This window comes from Fusarium phalaenopsidis (assembly GCF_050370095.1).
Source record: "Fusarium phalaenopsidis strain FUZ10S chromosome Unknown contig_32304, whole genome shotgun sequence".
Lineage (NCBI taxonomy): Eukaryota > Fungi > Ascomycota > Sordariomycetes > Hypocreales > Nectriaceae > Fusarium > Fusarium phalaenopsidis.
In genome coordinates this window covers 5,062,453-5,075,620 of record NW_028145404.1, presented here as the reverse complement: position 1 = coordinate 5,075,620, position 13,168 = coordinate 5,062,453, and the positions used below count along the sequence as shown (strand labels likewise).

Sequence of the window (13,168 nt, the reverse complement as noted above, 5' to 3'; positions counted from 1 at the left end):
TCATGATCACGACTCGAATCCCTTAACACTGATAGAGGGTATCGCTGACGATCCTTGCGTCGATCAGTCTTATAGCCACGTGTTTGACGTGTTTGTGCTCATCTCGGGCCAAGGGCAACACGCTGATCCAAATCTGGCAGCCTGTGCAATAGAAAGTTTCCAGAAACCTTCGAGTGGTCGATTAAATTGCTCTCCTCGCCACTAGGCTATCCATAGAGTTGTATCGGTTGTTCTTGGCGAGGAAGGGGGGCAGGCTTAGGGGATTAGTGGGAACGATGTGTTCTGGAACATTCTACATTTTAGATGCCCAGCAAATAAGGGTAAGACGGTGGTTGCATCGAAGACCATGCTCGGTGTCACTGATCGCTTACACGTCGATCACCCCGGTGCTCATCCCTCTGCTAGAGCACTATCTATCTATAGAGCTATTTCTGTGGCAGGTTGCTAGTGCATTATTGCCAAGGAAGAACATCAGCGAAAACGGCAATAGGTCAGATCCTTCCACGCCAGGCAAGGAGATCCGGGCGATGTTTGCGCATAGATCATTCCGAATCTTGATTACGGCTTAATTCACGTCAGTTCTGTTGATATTCATTCTTGACGTGAGATCCATTGGCGTAGTTACAAAACCCCTGCAGCTCCTGTAATTGAAACAAGCTGGAACTCCTCACAAACAGAGGCCAGTGGACTAATCACCTAGCTTTGAGTTATACAGCAAGCTGCTGCATAGAGGCGCGAAATATTGTCGAACTATTATTCCTCACTCGCCACCATGCAGAAAGCGGTCAACTTTTTGCGAGGAACAGCAGATAGATGGCAGGATAAGGAACAAACCTGCCTGGTCTAGGGTAGGAGATTGATAGCTTCCGAGAATGGTACTAAATTTAGCATCCCCCACATTCCGCCTAATCAGAGTCCTTTCACTGGTGGAGCATTCAACGCCATCCTCAACATTCAGCCTTACCAACACATGCTCGATAAAGTGCTTTTTCGCGCCCTTCATTTCCCAGTTACGGATTGTGCATTGGTTCCTTGCTCCCGTGTTACATTGCGAGATTCCTTCTATTCCTTTAATGGGTCTCAATAGACCGTCCCTTACGTGAAAAGAATAGTCTGACCAACAGTCTGCAACGGAGAAATGACGCGGCACGTAATGGCTGAGACATACATTCGACTATCGAGCGCGATCAATGGCTCGCATCTTTGGTACAGAAATTGTATGGCGCTTCTCCCCACAAATGTCTGACACGTTGGCACCATCTCCGCCAAATGCTGACATCGTCACACAAGCACAGCAGGAGCTATTGGAGTACATAACGGCGGGAATGCCACCGGGTTTTTCTTTTGTAGACTCTATTTTGCAGTATTCTCTGTTCATTCTCGACTGGGTCAAGATGATGTCGCAAAAAACCATCTTAGGCCTGTGTCTCTCGAGCCTGGCCGCCACATTGGCATCACCTCAGCCTGAACTAACATCTCTCATCGAATCGGGCTCTTCCACTCTCAACTGGAAGCCATGTGACCTGGACCTCTCCGACGAGATCAAGGCTGCCATGAGAGAACGTGGATACTGCGCCACAATCGAGGTTCCATTGGACTACACCAATCCCCAATCCGACAAGACCATTGAGCTCCAGTTGATCCGCTTCAATGCTACCAAAGAGCCATTCAAGGGCAGCGTTCTGTGGAACCCCGGTGGTCCTGGAATTTCAGGCATTGAGACATTTGCTACTCTTGGACCGGATTTTCGCGAGTGAGTATTATCAGGCAACGGACAAGAGGCTTGCTAACGGGTTCGATCAAGTATCATCGGCGGCCATCACCATGCCATTTCTTTCGATCCTCGGTAAGTTTATCGAACTGTTCCTTCAATCCCCCACTGACAGCAAAAAGCGGCGTTGGCCGAACTATTCCGTTCTCTTGCCGCCCTCAAAACACCCCTGACAAGGTGACGCGTCGAGGCGATAGTACCTTGCCTCAAGCCGACCTCTGGGCCTATATCAAGAACCAGAAGTGGGCCGAGCTCTCAGCCATAGCTGATGCTTGTTATGCGACTCAACAGGAATACGGCCGCTACATCAGCACTGCTTTTGTGGCTCGTGACATGATGAAGATCGTCGATGCCCTCGGCGAGGATGGAAAGCTGAGATACTGGGGTATCTCATACGGCACTATCTTGGGTCAGGTCGTTGCCTCTCTGTTCCCGGATCGTATGGGGCGACTGCTGCTCGACTCCAATTCTCTTGCCGACTCCTACCTGACAGCCACTGGAGTCGGTGGTCCTCGTGATGCTGAAAAGTCTCTGATGTACATGTTCTCCGAATGCGTCAAGGTTGGACCTAAGACTTGTCGACTGGCCAACTACGCTGGCCGACGTACCACCGTTGAGGATCTGCGAGATGCAGTGGAGGGCCTCTTTCAGAAGCTGACCGAGATGAAAAACCTCCCAGCTGGCCTCTCGAAGGAGGAATTCCCGGCCGGAGGCAACTCCATCTTGCAGCGACTCAAGTTACTCATCATCGAAGGCCTGTCCAGTCCCGGTGGATACCCCAAGGTTGCAACCATGCTATCCCAAGCCCTTAACGGCCGCTGGAAGAAGGCTCTTGCCGTCGAGGAGACACCTGCATCAGAATGGAACCGAGGCACCGAGTCATTCGCCGGAATCGCATGTTCCGACTCGTCTTTCCGAGTCCAGGATCCTGATGACCTCTACCCCACGTACCGAGCCCATCTTGCCGAGAGTTCTTTCGGAGATGCTATCGCCGCCGATTATCTGGGCTGTGGTGCTTGGCGCTTCCAGGCTGCGGAGGGTGTTGATACCAACAACCTTCGAAATGTCAACACGAGCTTCCCAGTTCTTGTCATCAACGGCGCGTATGATCCTGTAACATCGTTGACCCACGCCTGGCAGGTATCTTCTAGGTTCAAGGGGAGCCGTATGCTTGTGCACGAAGGAGTTGGTGTAAGTTCCACTTTGCCTTTTGAGACAGCCGAAGCTAACAATAGAAACTAGCATGGAGTCACCTACCACGCTTCAAACTGTACCCTGAATGCTATTGCCACGTACTTCCGTGATGGAGTCCTGCCTGAGGTCGGCGCTGTGTGCAAGCCCAACATGTTGGCATTTGAGTATGCAAAGTTGCTTAGCTAGATCGGCATTTCATTAATAGCGGTTGCTTAACTGTTTCAAGCATGACGAAGGCCGATCGCTGGACGTGCTGCGTGTTTATTCCACGATTCAAGCAGAGAAGCGGCAGTTATTTAGCAGAAATACACTTCAGAATATTGACATCGTGGCCTATAATCGCCACTAAAGGAGCAAGAAAGTGACCTTGCCCTGATAGACTGCCGCTTTGTGAAACACGACGTGTTGATCAAGTTGACCCCTTAAGGTTTGCTGACTATGATTCTTATGCATGCCCTTATAAACGGTCAACGTTCCCTGTAATCTTTTAGACTCTTAGGCATTTCCAAGCCTGAACCTCAGGGATAAACAAGGTAATGTGTGGCTTGTGACCACAGCAAGCAATGTCAGGACCCCTTCTCTCTTTCTCTGAAGGTATCCCCCGTATTTCTTTGTTACTAATCTACACTTATGCCCAAGACCCCCAGCTACACCACCAACGTTCTGCCACTAGCATCATGCGCGAGTCTTGCCTTGTTATGCACATGTGCCCAACGACCACGACTCTGACCATTCGCACCCTAGGTACAAACAACAGCCGGTGTAAAAACCCAATTGAAGACCACTAAGCCTTAAGGCGAACAAGAAAACCCAAGCATGCATAAGCTAAGAGACCTTCGAGGCAGTGTACTGGGGCAGTGTACGCCCGAGTTTGCGGGCAACACACATGCAACCAATAACACAGCCGAGTTCGCAGAGGCTGAGGTGCGTCGCAAATGCTGCCCCATTTTTCAAGTGTTCTCTCTTCATATCGTCGAAGGGAATCCCCCGCGTCCTGAACTCTTTAACGATGGGAAAACAACAGAACCATGGCGACAGGAATTGAAATCTTCGGCCTCGTGGGCTCTATCAATGCCACAATCGATATCATTGCCTGTGTCGTCGATATCATCGGAACCGCACAGAACCAAGAGAAAGATGAACAGGATCTCCGGATGCGGTTTAGGGCACATTCAGCAGCCCTGCGACGCCTCGCCGCCATGCACCAAGACACCAAGAGCCTGGCATCCCGGATCATCTCTGACGAAGACGAAAAGCTAATGGATGATATGCTGGCACACCTAGAGACTTTGCGCTCTACCTTCGCGAAACGCATCGCCAAACTTCATAGCCCACCAGGATCAGACGCAACTTTGACGTCTGCTGTAACTTCTACGCGTCCAGTCAGTTCGCGTATATCATGGGCACTTTGGCGCCGCCGGGACCTCCAAAGACTAGAAGCATCGCTGTGTGATTGGATCAGGCAGGCGGATGTTGTCTACCCAGCCTTGGGAGTTACGAGCTGGCATCCACAAGCTGTCTCTGGGATGACAGTAGCAACGGTAGATCTTTCAGGTCAAAACACTGCCGATCGAGTCAGCCTCAAAATCGACGACTACGGCGCCCTTGCTGCTAGAAAAGTCAACGAGGAGGTGCTGTTGAAGCCAATTCAAAGGATCAAGTTCCTCAGCAGCCATTCACGCCGCAATATGGCCTACTACCATCCCGGCATGGGGCCAATGGGAGAGAACGGGGGGGAAGAGCCCCTTGAACCGGTCGTAGTTGAGTACACGGCCCAGTCCTATAACGAGAACGGCATTGAGGCAATTAGCCACATCGAAAGTGCAACCTGCGATTTGGCCAAAATGCTTTCCTGCAGCGATCCTGACCGAACTGGCCTTTTGCGATGCATGGGCTATACACACAACAAGACTTTGCGTTCATTTGGACTGCTGTATGAGCTACCCCCAAGCGCGAGATCCTCAGTTGCTATCAACACAGGTAGCACCGGGGCTGGCAGCACAAGCACAATATGGAGACTTCAATCCTTGCGCGATTTATACAAGCATCGCCCAGGCTTCTCGCTGACAGAACGCGTGACGTTGTGCTGCGACGTTGCCAAGGCCGTGCTGTACGTGCATCTATTAGGGTGGGTGCACAAAAGCGTGCGGCCAGATAACATCCTATTCTTCCCGAGCCCGGGGACCTCAGACACAGCCATGGAGCCCAACTCAGCAACAAAGAGGCCTACACAAGAAAATCTACCCCAATGTTACCTAGCTGGGTTTGAGTACGCACGCAGCGCGAGAGCGGCATCAGACCGACGCGGTACTGGCGACTGGAGGCATAACGTGTATCGGCATCCCCGACGGCAGGGGATTGTCAGCAATAGTGAATACACCATGGCACATGATATCTACTCGCTCGGCGTGGTATGCCTTGAGATCGGTATGTGGGGCAGAGACCCGGCCTGTCCGGTCCCGTATGGGGACCGGTCTCGGTTTAAGACCCTCAGCCCGGACGCCGTGACGGCTGAGCTGGTGCGTATTCTCGATGGCCGGTCCACCACGGGGGGTGGCGGTGGCGGTGGCGGCGGCGGCTTGGCCGCATTTATGGGTGATAGGTTCGCTACGGTCGTTCGATTTTGCCTCACTATTGGCGCAGGGGAGGATGTCCCCAGTGCTCGGTATATTCAAGAGGTCTGGTTGAAGCTAGACGAGCTTCGGTGTGCCCTCTAAACTTCTTTACCTCAGCTCACAGTATGGCGTATCTCTTGATTCCAATTCATAATTATCTACTTCAGTGAACGCTTCGGGATCGCTGCCTTCCGTCACGCTAAGCACTAGGTAGTTACACCGTCTTGTAAAGCCGTTTTCTGCTCTCAGTCTCAGCATCTACCTTGTCCTGGACTTTCTCCATCCTAGCATTCTCCTCCTCCTCAAGCTTGTTCTTGGTTCGTGTCCAGCGCTCCGAAGTCCACGCCTCTTTGTCTTCCGTTGACAAGTTAGTCTCACACCGAAGCAATTCAACAATAGCCGAGTGACCTGCAGCATGAGCAATACAGATTGGCGAAAGGTGGTCCATAGCCTTCTGGTGGATGTCGCCGCCGTGTTCCATCAGGGTTCTGACCAGTTCTTCGTCACCAGCCAGGGCGGCTTCGTGTAGAGGTGTAAATCCCGCCAGGTCGGCTTTGTTGACCAGGTCTCTGAGGATGTTGGGTGGGAGGCGTTGCAGATGATGCCGGATCCTTGGATTCTCACTCCGAGCCATGGTATGCGCGAAGGTTCGCCCATGCACATCCACGAGATCTGAAAGGGCTGACAGTAGGTCTTGTCCGACAACCTCGTCGTAGATGTAGCCTAAAAGTTCATCATCCCCTGGCTCGCGAGTCGCCAAGTGGAGTATTGTCGCTCCATACCGGCTCTGGAGAGCTAGCGAGCATCCGCGAGCAATGAGGCAATTGCAAAAGTCTATGCTGTTTTTGCCTCTCTGCACAGAGGCACACCACATGAGCGGCGTGTGGCCGTAGACGTCTGGTTTATCGATGGCGTCATCCGAGAGCTTGGAGAGACAAAGCTTTAGATAGTCCAGGTCCTGCCCTTCCATCGTAGTGATATGATGAAGGGGCGTCATTAATTGCACGTCTCGGATTTCGAGATCGGCCTCGAACTCCAGTACAAGTGCCCGCATCACAGGGAGGCAGCCCTGCTGCCGCGCACAATGATGCAGAGTTGTTTTACCCAGGGCATCCTGGGCGTTGAAGTTGGTGAAACCATAGCTTACAAGAAGCCGGAGCATGCAGAGTCTCGTCTCCGCAAGCATCGGGAGGGAGAAATCTGGGGTCTCAGGGTCGAACCGTGAGCAAGGATATAGGTAGCAGGGTCGCTTGATCGCTGTGCACGCAAGATGCAAGGGCGTCTGTCGATGCTCGTCGTCTGTCTTGAGATGCACATCTGCGCCATGATGCAGGAGGACTGCAAGATGCAACGGTCTCAGTTGGCATGCGAGGTGAATTGGTGCGAAGCGAACTCGAGATGACGCTGCAAACTCCGCCCACACATCCTGTGAACAGCCATCCTGAAGGAATTCCTGAAGAGATTCCAAATTGTTCCCTAGAATAGATGCGAATATTGGCGCGATCTGTAATTCGGATTCAGGAAATTGATCGTCGAAGAAGGAGAAATTACCGTCTAGAAGCTCTGTGAGAGAAGGGCATGTTCGTGGCGTAATAGGTAAGAAGCCCCATTCCCGCTCCAAGACATCTCGCAGTTGTGCGAAACGCGATATCATCGCCCCCCCACTAACATTTGCCAAGTAAGTCACCATCCTTGCACTCAGAATACGCTTGTATTCGGCTCCGAGATTGAGGAGTACTGTCATCGCGCTGTGACTGCTATGGAGGGCTGCGGTGGCAAGTGGTGTCATGCCCTCCGAGTTTTGTAAATCCATGTCAAGCTTGCACTCATTGACCAACCACGTGAGCATTTCGGCCCTGTCAAACTCAGCCGCAATGTGAAGCAGTGTATCTCCGTCGGCGAACCGCGCATCTAGCGCGCTGTTGCAAGCTGCTATTGTTTTGCGAAGACTTGGGAAATCGTTCTTGACTACGGCTTTGAGAGCTGCTAGTGCCGGCTCGGGTGGGAGTGGGGTTGAGTCAGGTATCCAAGGAGAATAGTCCCCGTGCACCTTGCACAGCAAACCAAAGTCGTGTCCATTTACCGTCAACTCCACCCGAACTTCCTCTGACTCCAGAATGGAGGGACAAGCTTTTTCAAGTGTCTCTAAAAACACCCCTATTCCTTTCATGCTAGACAAGCTATTCTCAAGTGCCCATTTGTTGAATGTCCGTGATTGCGCGGCGTTGCAATGTGCAAAGCTCACAGGGCCAAACCTGCAACAAACGATGCGGGCAACTTGCGATCCTAACTGTGCGGCCTCGAAGTGATACGAAAAGAATTTATCTGGAGCGTCAATACTCAGCCATGCCAATGCGAGCAAACAGTCTATCCTTTTGCTAGGGGCACTGTTGCGTAAGCGACTTTCGTACTCCCCCTTCAGGATGCTTCGCAGGGATGCGGGCACACTGGATAGTTGAGCCCAACCAAGAACCTAGAATCGTAGCAACTGGCAGTTAGTCTGCGCTCTATGACCACAATAAACCAATAATGTCCGTCGTCCAACCCACATTGATGGAGGCTGGAACTTCTGTCAGCCAGGTTATACGCGCCCTACGGCCTTGAAGAGGAGATTTGTCTATATCACTGAAAGTGGGATACGTTAGTTCAGCGATTCATACAGCACGATATACATCTAATTTCTATCCGTACCTCAGTTGCCAAGGTAGAAACTTGTCTGTATCCAGAAGTTCTAGCACGTATTGCCAGCACTCCGAGCCGTAGATGTCACGAAGATTCTTTGCTGTGCCCCTGAGACGTGATTTTTAGCCACTGATACTGATGAATATGTAAGAAGTCAGTTGCCTACTTGTCGTTTAGGAAGACAGAGAGATTTCCTAGAATTTCCCATTGATCTCTCTTCTCCGGTTCGGCATGGATAAATAGAGTCACTACCAAAGCCATCGCAAAAGGACGATAGTCGGGATGCTCTGAAATACGAATGCCAAACAGCGCATCGGGGCGAGAAGGCTTGGTCCGCATCCCAATTTGAACCTTTTAGAGAGTTAGAAAAGAGACTGAGAATAGTTGAATAGCTCTCCCTGTTCCCTGGTTTTGGAGTGTCGAAACCTACATCACCATTTTCCATGTAATAGCGGTATGAGGCCAATCTAGTCCTGAAGCTATCGATATCAGTAGCCTGTGGCAAGGACTTCAGGTGCTTGTGAGCTTCTTTAGTCATCGCCTGTGGCCATCGTCGCCCGAGTATTGTAACGACGAGGTAGCTGAGTCCCCTCCAATTCGATTTAAAGTTATAGAGTCCTTCAATTTCCCGTGAAGTTCGTTCCTCAGGGTTACCAAAAGGGTGTGACCCAAACAGGATATAGAAACCGAGTAGGCCGAAAGAGTAGATGTCTCTATATATGGATCGGTGGTGTGGATGGCCACAGTCGTATGCCTCAAGGGCATTCCAGTACTCGGTACCAAGCAACTGATACCGATCATATGCATCTGAATCGTCCGGTGGTTGGCAACCGCCAAAGTCGGATAACTTTGCTGTGAGCCTTCCGTTGCTGGGGTTCTCGAATAAGAGGATGTTGTCTGGCTTGATGTCCCCATGTACCACGCCAACGATATGCACCGCAGACAGAGCGTCTGCGATGCCGGTCCATAGAGCCACCTTCACATCCGTTGGAATCTCATGGCCCTGGGCCTTCGAATGAGCATAGAACCTTTCCAGTGTAGGATAGTCCCGATGCGCCTCTTCGAGTATAAGTATAGGCTTAAAAAATTTGTCTTCCAAGCTCTTGCTGTCTTCCGAACTCTTGTTGTCTTTTGAATTTTGGTTGTCTTTGGCATTCTTGCTTGGGTCGCAAATCTCAAAAGAAATACCAAGAAGCCTAACGATGTTCGGGTGACTTCGGAGGAGGTGATCTGAGAGGACACGCAGTTCCAAGGACATGACTGCCAATTGATCCATCCACTCGTCTGTGAACTGGGGCAGGTCTGAGCTGCCACGAAGAATGGGAACATTGTATTTTTTTATTGCCAGGGATAGATCCCCGAACCTCTCAACGCATGACCCGCGTGATACTGTCATGTTCACGCCGGCGCCAAGTATGGTGTCAGTGATTTGGAGCTTTGACCATGCAATTATTTCGATATTGGCTGCCGTGGCGTACTCAATAAGTGAGTTGTAATCAACGAACGGCTTGGTGCTTGCGACACTCCGCCTGGAGTCCTTGATGCTGCCCAACGTGTCATGCGGCTGGGAGCCTGATGAATACCGGGAGTCGTTACTCGATGTGTATTGAGAACTATGCCCGGACCCCGGGTCCACGGGAGGTGATTTCGTCGCCATGCGAAAAATGTTGTGATGGAGCCCTCAAGGAACCCTCTCAAGTGGGAAAAGAGCAAGGTTGGATTTCTTTTTCCATACAGAGCCTAGCCGTGAGGATGATTGATCTGAGAAAGGTCGAGCTCAGCGAGCCTGACAGCTGACGCACCTTATTACTGTCATGTGAATGGGTCGGTTAGATGCATGCCAATTGTTATCTGCAAAATGGCATGAGGCGGGGACCATGCAGCAGATGATGGATCCCAAGCCAAGGTAGCATGGGTACGTAAATATGCTCACTTCTAACACCGGTACATTGAATATCTCATTACACAGTAAACATATAGGGCTCTGAGTCTTGAAGAGTAGGATATTTCTGTTACTAGATATTTCATGTGATTTAATTATGAACAAATTAATTAATACGTGATCCACGCTCCCCTGACTTGCAGACAAAGTCGAGTTAGCCGAGGATTGCAAAAAGTTTCACACGTAGTCCTCGCAACGAGCAGGCGCAAGGTATCCTCGCCAACATCTTAGCAAACGCAAGTGCTCGCCTCATAGAAAGGGATGGCTCCGTCAGCCAGCATCAGTAATCAGTAAACACTAATTCTCGAAGCAGAAGGCGCCTCTACAGTAGGGCCTGAGCAGAGCCACGCAGTCGTGACTCTCAGAGCATTAGGGGATAGAGATGCAAACGGCGTTTACACAGAACATCCCAGGGTCACAGTCGGAATCAACTGCGCACGAACTGGCGTTCGGATCAGTAGGGACACAGATACCAGCGTCGCAGAAAGGATTCGCGCCCCCGTTCAGAGCCTGACAGTCGGCATTGGTGCTGCACTCAGAGTTTGGGTTGAATGCGATGCAAGTACCAGCGTCGCAGAAGGGCGTGGCTCCGTCGCAGTCGGCGTCGGTGGTGCACTCATCGGGGCTTGGACCAGGAGCGCAGACAGCATCAATGCAGATGTCCCCGGGTGCGGTGCAGTCGGAGTCGACGGAACACAACTGCGGAGGCTGTGTTGCGGAGGCCGATGCGGTGGTAGACTCGGTTGATGAGGCGGAGGTCTCAGTGGAAGCGGTGGTGGTCAAGGACTCGGAGGCCGAGGCAGTGGTGGTGGTGGTGGTAGACACAGCGACGGAGGAATCAGTGGAGACCGTCTCGGTGAGGGTAGAGGTCAACGAAATGTCGGTCGAGATGGTCGAGGAAGCCGTCTCAGTCTCGGACACAGACACGGTGGATGTCTCACTGGCAGAACTGGCAGAGGTGGTCTCGGAGACAACCGTCGACAGCGTGGAGGTGGTGGAAGGGCGGCATGGCCCAGCACTGACACCGCTGGCAGCGAGCAGGGCCAGGGTGCTGGCGAGGAGTCGAGTGGAAACCATGATAACAAGCGAGCGACAGGGTTTCGGGGAACGACAGAAACGAGAACAACTGGAACGAAAACGACAGGAATGTGGAAAGCAAGAAACAGAACGGAGCGTGGGCAATGCCTCTTATCCACTCCTTTTCGCGTCTTTCTTTTTCTGAACCGGAAGTCGGGCCTGTTGGGCTGAGCCAACATGCGTCGAACTATTAGCAGTTTATTGGTCTTGGCATGTCGATAGCGGCTTTTCTTGCCTTGACATCCGCGCACTAACACGCTCTGAGCCGCTGATCGTAATCCCCAGAAAAGCTAATCCGCGGCTTCAGATGTCAGGAGTGGTGATTATGATAAGAAACAAACACCCTGTTAGGCCGTGATCTTCCCTTCTAGATATATTTCTGTAGATATATTGCTGCTGTTTCTTCTTGAGGCGTCGATCATTCATTCGATGTTTGCCTGCTAAGAAAAGCCACATTCAGCCCCTGGCATGGAACGTTAGGCCCTAAGCTGCAGGGGGAGCTGCCCCTGAGAGCTAAAATTTAGCGAGCTGGGTTGCCGATCGCCCCGTGTTATATCGTCATAGATCTTGCTGTGCACATGGCTTCTGGTTACTGGGGAAAGAAAGAGCAAAACAATGACTTGACCCTACTGGTCCTTGTAAAGCGTCGTACCTTGCTGCTTTTAATACCATGCCGAATATGATTACTATTTGTGCCCCTGTTATGGGTTAATTTCTTTGTAGCCTTGCAGGTCTCGGTTTAAATGGAACATTCCAGCTCTTTTCAACGCCTTGTTCCCACGGTTGAAGCCAATGAACTGTAACATGGAACCGTAGCAAACATCGGAGCAATAATACCTGGAAAACCTAAATCTTACGATAGGAACATGTCTTGGGTCTTAATGTGTGTGCTTGCATAGTTCCAATCACTGTGTAAAGGGGGCGGAGAGTAAATCCAATGGATGGGATTAGAAATCTATAAGCTTCCTTCAAGACAAAACCCCAATCAATCAATCGCAAAAATCCAGCATAACGCGATCTCAGTCGTATTTCTTCCTCCAATATCGAAGATCGAACCGTCTAGTCACCCCTCGGCGCGTTTAAGAAGATTTGCCCCTGACATAGCACAGGACCCAGCCAAACTCAACAGGGTTGGTGCTAATGAGAGCAGGGTTTTCATAGGTGAACTCGGTGCTGCCAAGCTGAACACCGTACTTGTCGTTGTAGCGCTGGCAGACGACGTCCTTGACATCAGGAGAAGGAATGTCGGGGATGTGAACGCTGAGGCCCACGAGATCAAGCTTGGTGATCTTGTACTGGTCGAGGTTGGTGAGCTGGCCAAAAGGAATTCTGACGGGCTGTTGACTGTGGTCGGCAGAGTTGTAGACCATGACATTGGCGTACGCCTCGGGAGCCTGGCGGGCGGTTGGTTGGGCCATGGAGGCGGAGGCAAAGAGTGCGGCGGCTCCGGTGATGATGCTTGTGAAATGCATGATGGTGGTCAGTTGTTTGGTGAGTTGAGGGGTGAACGTTGAAGTCGAGGCGTGGAGATTAGCTGGTTGTTGCTGGCTTGTGTTGTAATGTGATCGATGAGCCTGTTCAAATGAGGACCAGATTTGAAGCTGTGTAGGCTTTCTTATATATTCAGACAACATCGTGGCTGTGATGATGAAAATACATTTTGTACGACTTACAACTAATAATAGCATCCACACTTTTGCATAGTCAAGGCACCCATGCCCAAAGGAGGCTCAACGTGCCGCCATACCCCCCATGTCCTTCTGACGCAAAGTGACTTGTGCCTAGTCTGTGCACCCTTACGAGCAATGCTATGTACGAATCGTCTGCCAGAAAAGGACATGAACCACGAGACTGGTTGAAAGTGCCGGTCTACCTTCTATTACCGTT

General features: G+C 51.2%; 4 protein-coding genes across 4 annotated transcripts; 1 reads left to right on the top strand and 3 right to left on the bottom strand.

The window, feature by feature from the left end:
• Positions 1–1,394: 1,394 nt before the first annotated feature.
• LRP88_10828 (Alpha/Beta hydrolase protein) lies at positions 1,395–3,151 on the top strand (the record flags this gene model as incomplete). The annotated part of the gene is made up of 4 exons (XM_083247277.1): positions 1,395–1,753; positions 1,805–1,846; positions 1,894–2,962; positions 3,014–3,151. 4 exons carry the CDS (start codon positions 1,395–1,397, stop codon positions 3,149–3,151), a joined length of 1,608 nt encoding a protein of 535 aa, XP_083098390.1.
• A 2,643-nt stretch (positions 3,152–5,794) lies between these two features.
• On the bottom strand, positions 5,795–6,550 carry LRP88_10827 (ankyrin repeat domain-containing protein; the record flags this gene model as incomplete). The annotated part of the gene is made up of 1 exon (XM_083247276.1): positions 5,795–6,550. One exon carries the CDS (start codon positions 6,548–6,550, stop codon positions 5,795–5,797), a length of 756 nt encoding a protein of 251 aa, XP_083098389.1.
• Positions 6,551–10,573: 4,023 nt separating this feature from the next.
• LRP88_10826 (uncharacterized protein) lies at positions 10,574–11,281 on the bottom strand (the record flags this gene model as incomplete). Its single annotated transcript, XM_083247275.1, has 1 exon — positions 10,574–11,281. One exon carries the CDS (start codon positions 11,279–11,281, stop codon positions 10,574–10,576), a length of 708 nt encoding a protein of 235 aa, XP_083098388.1.
• Positions 11,282–12,360: 1,079 nt separating this feature from the next.
• On the bottom strand, positions 12,361–12,753 carry LRP88_10825 (uncharacterized protein; the record flags this gene model as incomplete). The annotated part of the gene is made up of 1 exon (XM_083247274.1): positions 12,361–12,753. The coding sequence occupies one exon, from the start codon at positions 12,751–12,753 to the stop codon at positions 12,361–12,363; it is 393 nt and encodes a 130-aa protein (XP_083098387.1).
• Positions 12,754–13,168: the final 415 nt, after the last annotated feature.